We start from the raw sequence: 20,694 nt of genomic DNA, 5'->3' as shown, positions 1-20,694 counted from the left end.
CCAACTAGGCTGAGCCGCCATCCTCTCCATGTAATCCTTGGCCATACTGATGGCCTCCATGTTTTCAGGGAAGAGCACACAGAACATTGCCAGGGCCCCAAGGTTGTTGCCGTAAATTTCATTCCAGCGAGCGCTGAACTCCTTTGGGTCCCAGGGAGGAAGGTACTCCAGGGGGTTCGACAGCATGGTTTGCACTGCTTCAATCAGACGAGCCGCAATGTGCTGGTGCGTGGTGCTGGCCTGGAGCCGAAGAGCCTCCACGTCCCCCTTGGAGAAGTAGAGCATGGGGTAGCTGTCGTAGTTGGCATTGACAAAAGGAACCATCGTGTCTTGGTCCTCCCTGGCGCCGCAGGCAAAGGCGAAGCAAACCGCGTGTATGAAAAACACACTTGGGGCTCCCCGTGTGTGAGTCCTCATTGTGGCATCAGATCTCCAGGTCTCAGTGGCAGCCAAACCATCTTTGAAATGTCCTGTGGTAGATGGACATGAAAGAACGAGTTACAAAATGAATCTGTGAGATACCATCATTCGGGCGCCTCTCTAGGAAATACGATTCCATCTAAAGAACCCCACGGATTCTCCAGGTGACTTTCAAATCATTTCTATATGAATATTTCGGACAAAATGTCTGCAGAGCAATTCACCAGAGAGAAAAAACTGTACACTTTGAAGAATGCACCTTCCTTCCCACACCTTGCCCTCTAGTAGTTGATACCAGCTGAAGGGACACAACAACAGCTCTTGTACTTGAAATCTCAAATAATTGCAACAGTGCCTAATATGAAGCAGCGCTGACTGTGCTGGCAAGTGGGGAAGGCCGGGAAGGGAGGAGGAAGGGGGAGAGCCAGGGAGCTGGCGGCAGCCAAGCCTGCGTGCTGTCTTGGCTGATGTTAGCAGCTGGAGAGAGGGAAAGATGAGGAATGCTGGAGGTTTGCGTCGGGGTCACTTTATACCGGGCTTAAGGCCCCTGGTTCTGACACGTCCTCATCTTAAAAAAAAAGAAAAGAAAAAGAGCAAGTCAGGAGTCAAAAAGGGGAACTAGTAAGTGGCAAAGTCTTAGAAAACCAGCTGAAATACTTTGACTTCCGGGCATTTAGGGGTTTGCATTATTAATATTTTTTTCCAAGGGGCTTTTCATTTTACACATGGAGATTTACTGCCAGTTACCAAGAAGACTGAACATTGAATTAAAATGCATATTCTTCTATGTACATTACCTCTTGAAATGTGCTCAAATGGGAAATCTATGCAGAGGCAAATGCAATTTAAACATAGTATGTTACTTTGTAGAAATTACCAACTATCTGGCCTAAAGTCACAGATAAAACATAGCCAAGATCCCCTTGAGGAAAGCCAGCAAATTCCTAGAATTCTTACGAGGGAAAAGGTTATGGAAAGCAGGCTCAAGTGAGAGAGTTTTATGTAAATAATGAACAGTAGTTTTCAATTATTAAAAGGAGAAATAGAAGGAAAGAAAACTTAAAACCAGATACATTTCTTTTCTCCCATGGAAAACCTGTTTCATAGGATTCAGTCATAAAACTTGTAGGAAGTTAAAGTACAAAACAACCTTTTACTTCTCCCCACAGGTCCTTATTCCATAGCTGAAATTTTCTAATAGAAATTGAGGCTGCAAAAACCTTACTTAGAGGCCCACATCCTGCTTCAACAAAGTCATTGATATGAGAAAACTTTGACAGACAAGGACCCTTCATGCCTACTGGGTGCCCAGACCCTCTAGATTTTTGTACTCAGATCCTAAAATTAATTTGTGAGCAAACATCTTTGGCCAAGAAATACACAATTTCTTGTGAATTCCTACCTAGGGCACAAATAATATTGTACCCTGTAACTGCTTAAAATTAACAATTACAGTGAGCATCATAATTGCTTAAACAGCATAATGGAAGTTGACATTTTCTTAGTATTTTAATGCTTTTTACAAGTACACTTTGCCCTGTTTTTGATGCAAACCAATTGTTACAGGACACATTATCACAGGCTGGTTTATTTGGTAACACTTTTACTGTATCTACATAGACTCTCAACACATACATAAAGACAAACGCACCATAATTTATCCAGACATACTCAGATCCACTGTATTCTTCTCTATGCTGAAGCAAACACAAAGGAGGTAAAACCAGCCAAAGCAATACATTACGGTTGAAATGATGTAATTTTTTTTAATTGATGAGAAAACTGCTTTGTCATAATAATAAATAATAAAATAATAATACAATAAATAATAATAAAAAACACCTCTACAGTTTTTTTCTAAAGCCTCTGTGATCCTTTAGAACTGTGGGCAGAGGAAAGAACCTAAAAAACACTCAAAAAAAACCCCAACAAAAAACTAAAAATGCTTGCAGTTTTTTCTGTGTTAAGCATTTATTGAAAAAATTTCTTGGCTCACACAAGCAGAAAAAAATTCCCAGCTAGCAGTAAGGACTTCATGCATTCTTTCCTTTGGTTTGATTTCTGTAGGTACTTCTGCAAATCAGTGAGAATTAAGAACATGCATAAATGTAGGGATGGTTTTAAGAGTTCCCTAAATTAAGTTATTTCTGACCAACGATTAGGGAATATACAGCAAGGTTTTCCAGAACTCCTTTGCAAATCTGAACACACATTTCCCAGCATTACACCATCATCAAACACATCCAGTGTTGCCAAAAAGTCATAGTACTCTTCAGCATTCAATAGCTTCCCACATTTTCACTCTTCATTAATGCGTACATTTCACTCAGAAAGTAAACCCTTTTTGTTACCTTTACATGAGAAGGAACCACTGCACCCCATTGTTTAGGGTAACAACAGAATAACTGGAAAACCAACCTATTGTATACTCATTCAGAGTCAAGATCTGGAAGAAAGTCAATAGACAGTGACAAAAGCAGGAGTACAATATCATTTACTCTTGGTTAAATTATGCTGACATCCTTGCTATGATATGAAGACAGTAACTCACAACAGTCACAACTCACTAAGGACAGTGAGCCCTGCCCCAATAACTTTGCAGGGCTCAGCCTGGTGTGACTGAGGGATGGGAGGAGGCAGCTGGAGAGGAGTACACCTTCCTTTCCATGCTAACCTCTGAACCTTGATTATCAGCGAAGCTTAGGTGAAGCTGGATCTGTGCAAATCACTGTCCACAGCAGCTCCAGCTTACCAGTTGTGCATGAACCTGTTACAAGTCTGTCTGATACACAGGGCTTGAAAGAGTTGGAGTCTGGCCCTTCTGATCGTTTAATGTGCACTCACAATACCACTTTTTAAAGCTAAAGGAATTTCTTACTCTCATATTACACTGCATCATTACCATCCACATCTTCCAAGAAAAACTTTACCAAGCAACTCAACCTTTTCTGAAAATGAGGGGGTTTTATTCAGTTAGGAAACCATGATCTGATTAAGTATTAAAAATTAAAAGGAGAAGCAAGGATGCTTGCCCATGGAAGAAAATGCTATTATACAGTGTGCTTTGAAAATTTTGTCATTTAGTTCTAGATTGAAATAACATTTTGCATGATTTCCACTCCACTGCCAGCAGAAACAACCAGTAAAAAACATCAATTATTCCAGAAAAAAACCCCCAAAACAGATTAAATCTTAACAATTTTAGTTCTCCCCATCCGCATTACTGTAGATGTTCAGCTGTAGAAAAAAAAAAGTATTGTAAAACTGAAACCACTAACTGAACTAAACATTGGTTTATACAGATAACTTTACCAAATAAACTATTTAAAAGAAAGGAGAGGCCCATTTACTCCTGCCACATGTGCACAGAAATGTTGCTTCATCAGTGAGAGCAGAGGAGTGAGAGGGGCAGAGGAGGAGGGAGAGGAAATGGTGGCACTGTTACGATCACCAACATGCACAGCTGTCCTTGAAGCAGTCTGACCTTCTTGTGGGTGATTAAAAATTAAAAACAGGTAAAGAACTGTGGTTTTCTGTAGTATCAGTTCTGAAGAGCCACTCTGCTTTGTAGCTGCTTTTTCCTGGGACCAAACTTAAAAAACAGAAGAAGTTGCAGATGTCTCTGCTGCATCTCCCATGCTAGCCATGACCCATCTCTGACATGGACACCTTGTCAACATTTACAATCAGGAACAAAAAGGGTGGAATTTCAGGTGACTAAAACTTCCACAGACTGGAGGCATTACAACACCACAGATTATTCAGGTTTCTGAATAGAAGATATTCCCAAAGCCCAGGGCTGGGACGTGAACACATCAGACTCTTTGTCTTCTTTTGGGAAGCTACTATTTTCCACAAAGGCTAAGTTCTCATTATCACTACCTGAGATATCTGAGAAACAAATGTTTGCCTAAAAAATGTGTTCAAATATTTAAAGGAAAATCTGTTCCACCATACTGATGAAAATCAAATCTTCAGGTTCAGTGTGCAAACTTTTACCATAGAAAATGACCTCTGAGTCAGCATGGACTTTTATTCATAGTTTCTTTGCACTTCATAAACAATTGACAGTGAAAACGAACTTTTTTAGCTCAATTTTTTCAATGCTTGTAATGTTATAACATGCAGTTTCATTCTGAACAAGTGTCACTACAGTTTTGTCACAAATTACAAGAACTAGTATTAAAACTAAAATAAGCAATTTTAGAACCCAGTGTTAAAACAGGTAATAAAGTAATAGATTTTTCAACAAGAAATGGTCAACCAACAGCAACCAACAGCAGCTGCTGTCCCACCAAAAATGTGAAATGAATAGGTAACATTGCAATGAGAGGTGAGTGGAATAGTGTTCCATTAAATGGAGAGGGATGTGCTACTTTTTGTCCCAGTGGTGACAACTGCCAAAATGTAACACGAGAAGAGGTAGGTTAGATCACAGCAGAGAAAAGCAAACTTCTGTAGGATCTCTTTTTTTCGTATTTTGTCCAAATATCTGAAATATCTTTTCACACACATTGCAATTGACTTTGTTGTTAATGAGAGGAGCAGAATTTATAACATGGAATATATCAGCTGGAAATTTTGGTAACTTTATATAATGGTAGCATTTTAAAATCATGACAGTGACATCAACTGAAGAGCTGTTTTGTTCAACAAAGTCAGTTTCACCACCAGTCTAAATATTTTGCAGACATATTTAAAAATGGGAGAGAAATTTAGTCTTCTAACTGAATCCAATAACATTCTGGTACTAAAAAATGCAGGGTAAGTCCATGAAAACAGAGAGGTGAAAGGGTCAATGGAAACTAATTCCCATATATATATTGCCATTTGGTTCCAGAAAACCATATCCAATACAGCATAATTAGGGGCATGATGAAGCAGAACCAATAAAGCTGTGAGCTTATTTTTGTGCTGTAATAATCACAATAAATCTGTTGACTGAAGTCCCAAACTGTATAGCTTCTACATCAGCAAGCAGTACTACTGAGACCCTTTCAAAGCTGTGGGGCAGGACACCAGGGTGGGAAACTTCCATGTCCCAAGAGTCAGGAGCAGTCAGGAGTCATTCACTGACCTTTTGGTTGGTGAGCCAAAATCAGTGACTATCTGGCTTTCCAATAAAAATACTAGGAAGGTGTAAAAATCACTGCTTAAAACTTGAAAAACACCTATTACGACCTTAACCACCAGGGGACATTACTTCATTTCTTCCTCTGATTTTTTCACAATGAAAAACATGCTACAATTATATAATTTCAAAGGTATTTCAAAACTTAAATACTGAAATCTCAAATATAGTTCAGAATTACATCTGTCATAAATAAAGTACAGCTGAGGTACCCAGGTGTTAGTATTGCACTTGTTCTGAAATGATCTGAAATACCTTGAAAGAAGCTTTGTATCAACTTTTATGTCTAACAGCTGTGCTATGAAAATCCCAATGGCAACCAGGAACAGCCAGTTCCTATAGGGATTATCAGTATATGCCATCATGTCAGAAGTCGAGATTTAAACTCATGTCTGTCCTTTGATCTAACACAAAATTAAATGGATCTGTGTAGACCAGTACACAGCTGTGTCAGACCATAATTCCAGGAGAATGGAGGGTTGCATTAGTTCTCCACCATGCCAGGTAAGACAGCAACTGCAAAATATTTTTATAAGTTCATAGTAGGATGCATAGGACATCTGTGATGGAAGTTTCATCTGCTAACTCCTTTCAGTTAAAAGCTTATTTGTCTGTTTTATCACTATATATATATAAATTAACAGGGTATAGACACACACACACACACACACACACACACACACACACACTGAATGCAAAACCTTCTCTCTGCCTCAAGATAAAACATGATTTAAATCATCTGCATGTCCAAACCATAGTCTGGGAATTTAGAATTTCCTTCTATTTTGCAGTTTATCCTCCTGTAAAAATGCTTTCTCGGTAATTTTTTGGTTGCACTAACACTAGCATTCCTAACCCTTACCGGGATTTTTTATTCCTACCTCACTCTGTAGAATGAATAAGGAAGTAATTCTGATATCTAGAATCCTGCAGATAATCACACCCAACCAGTACAGACATGCCTGTTAAGGCATCCACATTCAGTGAATGAAAGCCCAGTCACTTTTACCACTGAAGGCTTAAAACTATAAACTACCACAGAAAGACTTCTTCTAGAGCACCAGCACTGTATTCTGTGCTGACATAATTTCAAAAGGCCGTTTCAGTAATTAAAATTAGGTTTAATTAGACATTTTGTCACAGATGTTAACACTATAGGAAGGCACTTCGAGAATTTTCATCTGGGCCATGAGGATATACTCCCTACCTTCGTCTGCTCCATTAATGTCCCACTCATCCACGTGTTACACTATTACAGCATGTAGGGCACCTCTGGGGTTTAGGACTATGATGGTAACAGGCACTTCAGAAACACAGAACAAAGGCTCCTGCACAATCTGTGTGGTGAAACGATATTCCTTTGGCAACTACTGAGAAGTAGCTCATCTTCCTGGCCCTCACAAAGAGGCCCACTCGGGGTCAGTAAGGCTGCAAACCCTCTGGTGTCAGGTATTAGGAACAATGTTTAGGGCTTCCTCTGAGAGCAGCCCACAGCCCTAAGGCACAACCACCCATCACAAGAAGGGAGCAAGGAAACAGAATGCCTGGGGCAGCCTGGAGCCTCTGTGTGGATCCAGTGGTACAGTCACGGAGTGCAGGAGGAACTGGGAAAACTTCACTTGGCGATGACAATGCCCAGGAGGCACAAATAAAGGACAGGAAAAAATAATCATACATGCAAAAGGGGAAAGCCAATTTACTTGCCAGAATTCCTCCTTGTACCTAACCCACCCTGGGGAATTGCATGCCATCCATCTTCCCTCACTTCTGAGGGGGCTGATTACAACACCAGAGACTTCTGATACCATAACAAGTGTTTTCATTTCAGACTTGAACTTTTATCCTCTTTCCAACTAAGTCTACTTTGCTGGCCTTGACCTTTACTCTTCCAAATACTTGTACATGTTTTAAGTCCCGTCATTTATTGTTCTTGACTATGTATAATTAACAGTTTTAATATTCTCTGCTTATTGTCTTCAAGATGTTGTAAACAAATTATATGATTCTGCTGGAGTTTTACAAAACCAGCTCTCACTCTCTGTATCTATAACTACAAACTCGAGTAGCTGAAGATATCAAATATTTTTATTTCTAAAGCATTTCCACAGGATTTCATATTAATAGACAGGAATTCTAAAATGCATCATATCCTTCAGTTGCTATGGGATCAAAACTCATTTTAGCTATGCCTCCATATCCTGTCTATGACTCAGTGTTGTACAAAACTGTAAGAGTATTTTATTGTCATTTTCACTGTGATGGTTTTGGCTAGGGTAGAGTTAATTTACTTCGTAGTAGCTGGCATGGGGCTATGTTTTGGATTTGTGCTGGAAAGAGTGTTGATAATTTAGAGATGTTTTAGTTTCTGCTGAGCGACATTCATACAGTCAAGAACTTTTCTGCCTCTCCCCCACCCCACCAGCAAGGGGGCTGAGGATGCACAAGGAGTTGGAAGGGGACAGTCAGGACAGCTGATCACAACTGACCACAGGATATTCCATAACATATGATACAATACTGGGAAAGAGGAAGATACAGAGATGTGTTTGGAGTTCCAGCATTTGTCTTCCAAAGCAACCATTTACATGTGATGAAGCTGTGCTTTCCTGGGGATGTCTGAACACTTGTCTGCCCATGGGAAGTGGTGAATGAATTCTCTGTTTTGTGTGGCTTTTATCTTTTAAACTGACTGTATCTCAACCCATGAGCATTCTTACTTTTATTCTTCCAATTCACTTCCTCATCCCACTGAAGGGAATGAACAAATGGCTCTGTGGGGCTGAGTTGCCAGCTGAGATAAAACCATGGCAATCATATACGTTAAATTATTGTGACAGCATACAGGAATACCAGCAAAGTCCAAAGATGCTGATGCTAGTCCATTTATGAACCTAAGTAGCTTGTAATCTAAGCAATTTAAACCAACACTTGCTCTTATATTATCTACAGATAATCTTAGAGTGTGAGTGTGCAGACCCCAAATGTGTACTCACACAGAAGAACCAGTGGCTCATTTGTTACAGGATAAATGTCACTATGTTCGTAGACCTAAACTGTACCACCCTACCTGCTAGCTGCATCTCTCTGCAGATGAGTGTGCTGTTGATTATTATTGATATAATTCTGCTGTTACATCTGCTGATATCTCACTAGCTAGGGTTTCTCCACAGAGAGATAGAGCATATAGCTCCTCTCTTTCCACAGATGTAATATACATGTACCCAGGATGCAACTGCTTTTTTCAGGGCAACAAACTTGGACAGACAATAAAATGTATTGTCCTGTAGTTCCTTCAGGGCTACTGTTGTCCTCAGTGCTCCCCAGAATACCCTTAGCAAAAGCCTTGAAAAAAGTGGTCATTACATTTTCAAGGACAGAAGCCTCAACTGCAGATGGAGTTAAATGGCTATGTTATTCCTGCAGAACATAGTGTGCATGAGCCATCTGTGAGCAGGTGTCAACTCAATCATTAAATTATGGGTTAATTTTGAAATTTAGAATCTTATGATCTCATTTCTGACTAAAAGTTGTGCAGGCATGGCTCTCATAGTAGAACTGAAACTGGACAGATAATTTTGGTAAAAAGTGTGATGAACCACGAGTGCAAGGATATGATTAAAAGGAACATGATATCCACAGAAATGCTCATGAACAACTTTTCAAAATACTTAAACTCTAGGCAGCCACTTGATTAGAAGGCTGAAGAAGGCTTACCAGGTTTATATAAAATGTTCAGCATTATTAAAATTTCTGATAAAAACACCCCACAAAATAAAAGCTTAAACCAGGCCAGCCATGGTAAAAGAATTTGTATGTTAAAATTACATTTCTCTTGTACTGAGATACAACACCTACCAGAGTCAAGTCACCAGGGTCCCTACAATCCTTTGCCTACTCTAAACAATGTTATTTCCTCGTTTATACTCTGAGTTGAAACAAGGGGAAAACCAGAAAGACCAAACAAAGATAATTTCAGACTGTGTACATAACAGCCACATTGTGCCTATGCTTCCACACCTCACCATGTCCCAAAAGTGGATGAAAGTGTCATGCCAGCACCTGATGTGAGAAAACATTTCCAGTGCTCTGTCCTTCATCTGATTCTCGGAATGACCAGACCCCTTTGGTCTGCTCTCTGTTAGCACTTCACTTCTGCTAAGCTTTTACTGACAAAGCATTCATGAGAGAGATCTCTGGAGGCATTTACAGATTTCCCTTTTCCTAGCAGGCTTCTCTGCCTAGTTCTCATCCTTAGCACATAGCCGAATCTGCTCAAAGTGCAGTGCACAAAGGTTTGGGGGTTTACTAATGCAGCACTGTTGCACCTCATCTTATCCCAGCTGGATTAAGCTGGGCTAAGAGAGATCAGTACAAAGTCTACCCATATAAACAGAAAACTGGCTCAAAGAGAGTCAAATGCAGACTCTATTAAACTATTTATATTAAATATGTGGCTATAGTCTTGAACTCAAAGTGGCACCATGGTTTAGAAGCATTAGGAGAATACAAAGTTGTAATTATGCTCTTTGATCTACTTCAGCTGGATGGAGACAGCAAAGGTGAGAACAGCCAGGACAAACTTGCTGCTGAGATGTCCTATTTACCAATTAAATACAATTTGCTAAGAAAAAGTCATAACCTCTTTCACTCACCACGTACTTGGATTACCATGTCTAAGCAAGAAAACAACGGTTACAGAAAGATGGTTTTTTTCTTAATTTTTTAATTTCTTCAGCACCCCTTCCCCCCCCGCCCCCCCCAAGGGCTTTATTTCTTGCAAAATATCCAGGAACAATAGCAAATAGTAACTAGATTTATTTCTGCTCATTACTACAGAATGCTGTGGGTGCCAGATGTGCAAGTTTCCAGACACAAGCCTAAGAATATGACTGAATTTTAAATGCAATCACTTTTGAGAGAAAGGGACACTTCAATTTTATGGACATTTACCTCCTCATTTAACCCTAGTTTTCACTGCTCAGACTTCTGGGTACTGATGGATGTGATCATTCTTCTACTAAAATATAAACTTCCTATGTTCATTCACAACCCAACAGCTGCCTGGTGATATGAATGACTTTTTACCACCACTGATCTAGGTTTTATTTGAATTCAGTTTTAAAAAAGCTTATGTACTTTGTGTCATTGTCCTTGAGGAAAATAAATGGTATATACACACCTCATGAGCCTTTAAAAAGTACCAAACCCAAGATGTCATACTAAAACTTGCTTTAACCTACCCATTTTTACTTATAACTGTATGCAACCTATAAAAATCACATCTAACATTTGGCCAGGTAATAAAATACATTTTCCTCTCCATTGTAGTGCAGATATTTACTCAATATCTACTTACAATACTAAAATACACTGCAATAAAAACTGAGTTTGCCTTGGCAACCAAAATCTATCAGCTTTTACCACAGGCAATCAATGGTTCAGTTTCATGTGTTTCTTTCTTGCAACACTCTTATAACCAAAGAACAGGTCATAAAGAAGACTGTATATCTATGTGTAGTGGAAAATCAGCACCAAGTGTCTTCTGAGGTCAGTGTTCACAGCAGAGAATACATATGTGTTTAGAAAATATTCTCATATCTTTCTCTTCTATTATCTTAAGAGCATTCAGGTCATTCTCATGGCAATTCAAAATAATGCAAAACATCATACTACTTCAAACAAAGCAATAGAGGCAAGCTCTTACTTTGAATAACCAGAAAATGACATTTTTTTAAAGGCCCAGTAGCTCTGCCCCATTACAATACACTGTAGTTAGTACATTTTGGTTTCACGTCTCAGTGAAGTTTACAGAGTCAAGACAATCCCAATCCAAAACTGCTGCTTTGTTGACTTCCCCTAAAAAACTTAACTAATTCAGGTCACTTAAGAAAACACATGTAGGCGATGAGACACAGTAAGGAAACTCTGAGCTAATACTTAGCACTTCTGTAGAACGATGTACCCAAGGATCTACAAGCAGTTATGAAACTAATTAATTAATTAATTAAACTTCTCAACACCTCTGTGAAGCAAGCAAGCACATTTATCTGTTTTATGAGGAAGAAAACAGAGCCATGGGGAGGTGGAGTGACTTGCCCAAGGGCACCCAGCTAGAGTCTTTCAGAGTAATAAACAGCATCTGAATTATTGACTCCCACTGCTGCCCTTCAGCTGAATTGTTCCTTTTTTGAAACACTGCAGTGAGTTATAATAATAGTTGGCATGATAAATACAATGTGGCAATATTTAGGCTGAGATTTTCTTTGTCTTTGTTTAGACTACATTAAAATTTTAGTGTTATTTAAATTGCAGTTGATCTTCTTAGTGTGACTGAAAAATCTCCGGGGTTGAGTAATATTTCTTGTATTTTATTCACATTGTTGTGACTACTCTTTATGTTGCCATTGCTTATGGTTATAATCCAAGCCTCTCCAACTTGAAAACACAGAAAAACGTCAGTTCTATATTGCTTCAAGAGGGAGCAACAGAAGAACAGAGAGGGTGGTTACTTTCATTCATAGCAAATTGACTTTTAAGAGTTGGCATGAGACACACCAAGTGATGATGTACTGCTTTCATGCAATACTAGCTGTAGGAATTGCAACTCGCTGCTGAGAAGGGGCTGAGAAGACTGAGCTTCCCGAGTTGACAGCTCTGGTCCCAGGTCACTTAAAACTTTCCCAATCAAAAAAAAATAAATTATATTAATAAATATATATATATATATACAAGGTCACACACACACATATATAGATATATAAAGAAAAAAAGAAGTGGCAGGAAGTTGCATCGGGCAAGTCGCTCTGTTCCTGTATTTCAGCTTGCCTAGGTGCAAGACAAGGATGCTGCCGCTTACCTTTCACACGCGCATGTTTGGGAGGCTGAACTCGGTAGCCAAAGGCTCGGAGGCTGCCGCGGTCCCGGTGCTGCGGAGGGGCAGAGCTGTTACCCCGGCGCCCACAGGTGAAGCCTCGCACAGAAAGCGCCACGTCCCCCGCACGCCCCCACCTCCCTCGGACTGGCGGGGCCCGTCCCGCGGTGTCCCGACAGCAGCTCCGTCCCGTCGGGCCAGCCGGGAGAAGCCCGTGCCTGTCTGGGGGCTGCTCCCCGCGGCTCCGCTCCCGCTGCCCGGCCCCGCCGGCACCTGGAGCCGCTCCCGCCGCTCCGCCGGGCTCCGCACGGCCTGGGCACCGTGTGCCGGAGGCAGCGCTCGGACCGACCGCCCCTTCCCAAATCCGCCGGCCAGCGGCGCCCCCGCCCCGCCCCGGGAGCCGCGGCGGAGCGCAGGGGCGGGATGGAGGCGCGGGAGCGCTGCCCGCTCCGCACGGGCACTCACCGCCCGCGGCCCCTGCCCGGCGCCGACCGCCTGCCGCCTGCCAGAAAGTTTCTCCTCCGCAGCCCCGGGGGACGGAGCGGGGAGGGGGCTGAGGGGTGCGTTTTTCAACGCAGGAAGAAAGTGACTCCCCCCCTCCCGCTCCACCTCCCGCTTCCCCGCCCTCCTTCCGTACCTCTCCCCGTCCTCCTCCTCCCCTCCCCTCCCCGCGGCTCCGCCGGCCCCTCACGCCATGGCGGCACGGCGCGCTGGAACCCGCCCCGCAGCATCCCGGGCCGGCCCGGGCGCTCCTCTCGCTCCGTGGGTGCCCTTGTGTTTGTTTATCCCTGGCGCGCACTCGGCTTTTCCTCCCCCGCCCGTTCCTCCCCGGCTCGAACTTCACGGAAATGCCCTAATTCTCCCTTTTAGCGGGAGGACTCGTTCCTCCGCAGGGAGCGTTTTGGTTCCAGTACCGGAGCGCAGGCACGGGATTCCCTGGAGCTAGAGAGTACGGCAGCGGTGCCACGGGCCGGGCAGGGTGGCTGTGGAGGTGACAGCATCCCGGGTGTCCCATTCACCGTCATTGTCCGTCCCTGCTGCTGTCACCATACTGCGTGACAGGAATCGGACCTCCCTCCCAAAAGTTCCCTCAAGCCAGCAAAGAAACAAAAAGCCGATTTGTCAATCTGCTCTTTTAAGTATGGTGTAGCTACTTACATAAACGTTTCCCATGTAAAAGAAGAAAAGAATAAAAGTGAAACGCCGTGACTGTTCAACTCAGCCATGCCGACATTTTTCGCAGCCACACAACTGAAGATATTTCAGAAAGTAATATAAAAGAGGATAAAATAAATTATCCTTTGGAACATTCTTTTTTCCTTCTCAGTCACTATAGTCAAGACAAGGTCCGAAGTGAAGAATTCCAAATGTTTGTTGGGTTTTGAAAGCTGAGCATATTTTCTCGGCTACATAATGAAAATAAAAATATTTACATGTGATAGATCAGGATGCTCTCCAGTTACCTGAAGCTTGCATCTTACAAAGTATATTCCTCGTTTTAGTAATGTGTTTACTGATGTTACCATATCAGTCAGCAGGCTCATAAGTGCTCAGTTCCCTGTTTTAAAATGCAAAATCTGTATTTTCTGAGGATGGTTTTAAACAGACTCATTGTGGTTTAAAGTGTGATTTCCTGCTGTTCTATCAGGAGTTATAAACTTCTGGAAGCTAGACAAAACAAAAAACTATAAATTTCCCTTCACCCTTCCACTTGTGTTGTATTTCTCAGCAATATCTATTGACAATCCCAGCCCTAAAGAGTAGGGATCCACACATTGTTGCTGCAAACTCCAAGAGCAATGCCAGAACCTGGAATGAAGCCTTGCTTTTTTACCAGTAATGACATGCCTAAAAGCACAAAGTGCTTCAGTTTCAGTCATGCAAACACTAGATTAATCATTAGAAGATAGCTTTCTCACCACCTATTTGAATGGTATTAGGACCTACTGAATTGATAGAAGAGTTGTAAAATATTGATGTTGTGACACAAATGAATATGAGAGGAGCTGCAGACCTCACAGTCAGACCAGATGTGGCAGACAGGCTGATTCTGCTGGAATTTCTAAAATTACGAGGGTGCCTAAAGTGATCAGGAGGAAGGTGTTTAAGTACTTGTCCCATGTATGCATCATTAGGTATGTAAATATATTAAGTACCTGACAATAAGTTAAATGGAATTAGCCCTTACAATTCTGAAAAGCATAATGTCTGAATGGCTTTTGAAATCCTGCCCGTGGGTCTGTGCTTGGATCTCTCTGTTTAGTAGAAATACTGCATTGTGCTGCCCTGTCATCACAAATGCCCAGGCAAAGCACACCCTTTATAGCACGGACTCTTGGCTTCCTGCCTCATAAGGGAGGAGATGGGATGTGCAGCTTGGATCTTGCTCTGGTGCTTAGTTACAACGTGGTGGAGATACCAGCAGAGTGGAGAGCCAGAAATCCTCTCTGCCTCACCTCCACTTGTGTAAAATGGGGCTTGTTTTACTTCCCAGTAACTCAGAGTGCTTGTCAGGCTAAATAGATATATTAACATTTATAGGATGATATAGCAATATCTAGGAGAGGCAAGATCTGTCCACACTGGATTAATTTCAGCATTGCCCCTGGTAATTCTGAAACGAAAATGGCCTCAGCTTTAGCAAACCTTATGTGTAGTGAAAGACTGAAAAAATTAGCCTCAGGAATAGAAGTTGGAGGAAGATTGCCTTCAGCTATGTAAAAGCTGCTGAAAATAAGATAATAATATCCTCATTCTCTGAAAACAGCATGTAAATTTCAGTGAGAGAAATTTAGGCTAGCTAAGATAAAAAAAAATATTTGTATGAGTAAATAAAGGAGAAGTGAACAGCACCTCTCTCCCTGGAGGCTTTTTAAGTGCAAGTTGGACATATATTTGACAAGAATGGTTCAGATCTAGAAAGTCTGATGAATATTGCCTCAGAGCAAGGGGTGGACCAGATGACCTGTCAAGGTCCTTTTTTGTGTGATTATGTTCAAAATGCTACTTGCACAGGCAAGATTATGGATCGTCTTTGATCTTCTTCTGCCCTTCACTCCTTTAGCCATGGGTACAACTCCTCTTGCTGAGGTTGAGTTTCTCTCAGTGGTTTGCTGGCCTTGCTGCATGCCAGTGAATTCAGCGGTGACAGCAAGAAGAAAACAATGAAACAATGAAACAATGTCAATTTGGAGCAGCAACTTTGGGTGGGATCCATCTAACCTCTGAACATGTCATGCACTTTTGTTCTGTACTTGACTGGTAACTACCTCTGATCTAGTCACGTTAGACTCTTTTAATAACACTGCAGAGAAAAATAAATACTTTTACAGCAGAATTCATCTGACCTGTTTTAGATGTCTTCATTTGGATGTGATGAATCATGTCCCTAGGCTATCTGTTCTTGCCACCAGCCATAAAGTAGGTTTAAATGACTGACTCACTAACATACCATCATATATTTCCCATTCCTCTGGTGCTTCTGTCCCTGAAATCTTTCACTCTCTCTCTCCTTTCAAGTATCAATCCCCTAGTTTATTTGTTCTTTTTTTTTTTTACATTATTTTTACATTTAATTTAATTTTATTGGGAAAGTCCCACTGAGGTTAATAGTTTTTGTAGCTGTCGTTTCCCTAAATTGTATCATGTGACACTGAAACATACAGCAACCTGACCTTTTGGATGGCATTGCTCCAGAATGGATTTATGAAAAGAGCTAAATTTACCTATTGGAGCTAAGACCATTGACTTGGCCAGTTGTGCAGAGTATGTTTCATGGAAATTGCTTGAAAACTGTTCAGGTCAGACACTGTTCTACTCCTACATCACATGCTCATTATTTCTCCTTGGTGTCTATGGCAAGCCACATTGCATGCAATGTCTGGTGTCTGTGTGACTGAGCCAAACATATGTGGGAAATGCTGCTCTTTTCCAACAGTGCAAAGGTTTTTAGGTCACACTCATAGAAAACACTGTACACCTAAATACAGGGCATGTCTTGAAAATGTCTGTGGCACCAGACACTGTGAGCAGACACCTCTTGGTAGCATCTATTCTTCCTTCTTTGAGAAGGAAAGGCTTCCAAGAAAGCCCAGGAGTTGTCTGGCTTGCAGGGAAGGGAAACCCTGCAACACTTTGTTTTCCTGCTGCAAGCTGGATCACAAGGATGTGGGGAACAAACCTGATTGCCTCAGTAGGGCCATATGGAGCAAGTAATGTAGGGCTCATTCTGGGGCAGACACCAACTGTCTGCTGATGCTTCATACATTTAAAAGCCTTTGGTTTTCACTTTTTGGAGTTTGGATGTTTGGAGTTTTTTTCTCTTCCTGGCTGACTGAAAATGTTAGCCTAAAGAGGGAAGCTGTATATCATTCTATCTGTTCCACATATGCAGCCTTGGCTATCGTTTTCTTTCTTCCTGCCCAGTCCATGCAACAGCATTTTTTTTCTTATTTGAATTTTTCTCTGTGCTTTTTTTTGTTTTTGTTTTTTTAATTTTGGTTTTGGTTTGTTTTTTTTTTTTTTTCTTTTGCTTGTTTAATTGATTTTGTTTGTTTTGTTATGTTTTGTTTTTGTTTTAAGTACCCACCTCTCATTCAGACGCTCTCTGCGTGATCTGTTTGGTCTCCAATTTCCATGTAAGAAACACTTCTACAGTTGCCTTTAAGTGACAAAACTCTTCAGATGAACAGAGAGAAACAAAAAATTCTCCAGATTCTTTCAGTAATTCTTCATATCAATTGATTTGGTTATGACCATAACCCTTGTGTTTTCTTTGCCTTTTGTGTCCAGCTGTGATGATTTCTGATCTTAGTGCTGTGAGCTGAAACCTGTAGGACGAGAGCACTAGGCCAGTCTCTTCTTGTAGCTGACCTGCAGAACTGCAAATCTGGGTGCGTGCATATTGCTCACTCTGCCCTCCTTGATCTGAGATGCTCTGCCCAACTCTTCTCCTTGGACTTTATTAAATCCACATGAAGGCTTTTATTTTATTTTAATTTAATTATTTAATTTAAAAAAAAAATTATTTAGTTTAATTTAATAGTTATTTTATTTAATTCCAATCTTATCCCAGTTCCAGACACATATGGGAGAATGTTTGGTATCTCCTATTTTCCAACCAGGGTGTGGACCAGTGTCCTAACTCAGTTGTTCCTGCTACGTCCTTCAAGTTTATGAGGCTGTTGCATGCTTCTTTCCATTTATTACTTGGACATTTGGGGTTCTGGCTCACTCAATGGACAGAAATAGTCACAGCTCCAAAACTAGGATGAAAAGAAGTTGCCTGAAATCAGGCCTAAGAATCAGAAAAATTCTGATTCTTACTGCTGATTTCTATCAAATTTTGGAAATTTGGAAATCTAGCCTAAGCTCATCAGGATACCTGTCTGGTTGGGGCACATTCAGTGTGGCACAAAGCAGTTTCTCTCACAGGAAAATCCTTCATCTGCTTCTTCATCTACAGACTGGAAACACTTCTCTCTTTCCCACAGATTCAGCCTTTTACTCTTCTACTTAGTGGTAGCCAAACTATCAGTAGGGTAGCTGGAAGGAGAAAACACTAGATGTTTCCTAAACAGCTCTTCTTTGTATGTAAACGGGACATCTTTCTCTGCTTTACATTTCCTTTCTTTCCCTCTTTCTTGCTCTCACCATGTGTACAGCCTGGTTTAGCCTGAGGCCAGCAGACAGAAAGTCAGATGAAAAAAAAAAAAAAAATCCTGCAGATTTCTTAAGGAATGGCAAGCTGCAGCATCAGCAATCACAGGTAAAATGTTGATAAGTGGAGACAGATTCATGGTCCTGACACATGTCAGGAAGACCGTAACCATAAAGCAGGTACATAGGCACTTAAATAGACCAAGAAATACCTTGAACCAATAAAAAATTAATTCCATCATCTGTTCTGTGCCTTTTAACAGCAGAATCCATGTTACTGCTTTTACATTGCTGTAGATGACAACAGAGCTTAGGTTTATCTTCTTCTAGCAGCTGCCTAACTGGCCTGCTTGTTCTCTAGCACATATCCCTTCTTTTCTCTGCTGATGATCAAAACAGGTTGCAGAAGGGCAACTCTCCAGCAGCATGTGGCTTCTTATTTATTTGAATTGGTCGTTACTTTATGTTTTCAAATGTGTGACCTTTCTCAACATGCATGATGAGTGTCAACTTCTTTCCCTCCAAATTTCTTCGATGTTATAAGCCAAACATCATCCCTTGGGAGCACAAACTGTTAATGCTCATACCAAGAGGAACCTTCCAAAGCCAGACTTCATCAGTGCTCTCTTAGAGCTGACTGCTGCAACCTCCCTCTCTGGATGCCAAATATGTCACAATAATATTTTCCACTTGTAGAATGCTGTTTTCATTGAAAGGCATTTTTAAGGCTGGAATCCACCGATTTTACAGAGTCACTTGGTATGTGGAAAGCCAAGCAGAAAACTAAACAACTGTTGGAATTCATGAAAATTTTTACAAGTTGCTTCTTACTTATCCCCACCCCAGTTCTAGAGTTTCATAGTCCTACATCTCTCTCCTTTTCCTTACAGTAGAGACATGTCCAAAAAGGTTTGTCTCAGAGACTGCATTCAAACCTGTCGCTGATTCTCCATTTCTCTTTGTAATCTTCTCCCTCTGATTTACTGCATACTATTTATTGCAGCCAAGACTCAAGGGTGAGATATTAGATCAAACACAAAGAAAGGCCTTAAAAATTAATTTCCACTCAAATATAATACTTACCTGTGCATCACTAGAGTGTACTGTAGTAATCAAGTGTTCTTGATTCTAAAGCAACAGTGCTGAATAACTGGTGGCTCTTGTTGCAGTCATGCATACTCCCTAAAGACAGCTCCACCACTGCTCTCAGTTTTGGAGTCTTCATGAGGTTGCTGCACTAGTCTGCATCAATAATTGGTTATTGTGTCTATAGTTCTGGGGCTTTAGGGGCACTGCTGCTGAGTATTTCAGGGGCTTCTGTAACCACCCTGTGATGGGTCACTCATAGACACAATCTGTATTTGCCGAGTTCCTGGCAGAGTGCTCTGCTCAGCAGGGGTTTTTAAATGTGCTCACAAATATGTATACATACATAAAAATACTTTTACAGTTACATTTAAGAATATCTATCTAAAAATGGTCATTAAGTGGCTATTAAGTGGCTATTAAAAATGGCTATTAAGTCTATTTTCTTCAATTCATATATTCAGGTTACTTTTTTCCCCCTCATTTTTTGTATGGATTAATATCAGTAATGTACCATGTATCTCCAAGTCCTGCACAATAAGAGGGGAAAGATTAGAGGAAAGAGGAAAATCCCACACAATAGATATATTTTGGTAATTAATATTTTCTGAAATAAATGTGAACTTCTTTCCCTGCTACCCTCTAACCCTGTTGAGCTATTATTGTAGCTCATGCTGACCCTCAGCCTTTTTGTCCTTGGCCTTCATCTATACTCCATTTTCCATCACCTGTCTACTATGGATCTAGAGATTTGCCTGCTTAGTGCCTAAGAGTGCTTAGTTTATTGAATTGACATAAAACTCCATACCTCCTATGAAGTGCAGATAATTCTCTCATTCCCTTAGTCTCTGAGTTTCCATGTCATGGAGTCCTACCCTTTAACTGCTCATGTGCCTACATTTTCTGGGCAGCTTTGAGGGAGAAAACATGGACAGAAATTCACTGCTGCTGTCTCCAACACTGCTGTCTCCAACATTGCTGCAGCTGCTTCAACAGCAGCCCTCCAGCAGGTATTTTTGAGGCCTCTGTCAGAATAAGATAAAGAATTTTTAATCTCTTTATTTAATAGCATTATTTCTTTTCACAAAATTTACAGTAGCATCTTCTTTCTCTGATTAATATAATTTACAGGCTGCTTATCACCCAGGAATGCACATTTAATTTTTCATTGTGGGCTGAGGTTACAGGGGATGATATAGAAAGAAAACTGAAGCTCTCAGGAATTATTTTCAGATAAGGCAAGAAAATAATTGCTATATTCACCTGTACTTTTATTCCTCAGAGATTGTGGAGGCTTTAGAAATTAATAGTTGAATGTAAGTTTATTTAGGCATATGAAGTCCCAATTTTTAGAGTTCTTTTAGTGTTGTGACAGAACAAGGTCTACTGAAAGTTAATGGACTTATTTCCTATAACACACCCTGAAAACACCACTCTTATAAACTTTGAACAAGAACAATTTTTTCCCCTATTGTTTTTCTGTATACAGTGTAAGGTGGTTTATGATTTTCTTCAGACTTAAAAGGAA

The 20,694-nt window shown here is 40.9% G+C and overlaps 1 protein-coding gene across 2 annotated transcripts in view; it reads right to left on the bottom strand.

The window, feature by feature from the left end:
• Window positions 1–13,006, bottom strand: part of DSE (dermatan sulfate epimerase) — a 34,798-nt gene extending 21,792 nt beyond the window's left edge. Inside the window, exons 1-3 of one of the 2 annotated variants that reach the window (XM_058835443.1) lie at window positions 12,888–13,006; window positions 12,408–12,477; window positions 2–470 (exon numbers count right to left, since the gene is read on the bottom strand). In XM_058835443.1, the coding sequence (XP_058691426.1) occupies window positions 2–417 (416 nt within the window). In that variant the 5' untranslated portion in view covers window positions 418–470; window positions 12,408–12,477; window positions 12,888–13,006. Of the gene's footprint in view, window position 1; window positions 471–12,407 lie in introns of both variants that reach the window. The other variant, XM_058835442.1, reaches the window with a different exon arrangement.
• Window positions 13,007–20,694: the final 7,688 nt, after the last annotated feature.

Source organism: Poecile atricapillus, chromosome 3 (genome assembly GCF_030490865.1).
Source record: "Poecile atricapillus isolate bPoeAtr1 chromosome 3, bPoeAtr1.hap1, whole genome shotgun sequence".
Taxonomy (NCBI): Eukaryota; Metazoa; Chordata; class Aves; order Passeriformes; family Paridae; genus Poecile; species Poecile atricapillus.
Note: the sequence above shows the minus strand (reverse complement) of the source record. Positions and strands in the feature narration are given on the sequence as shown.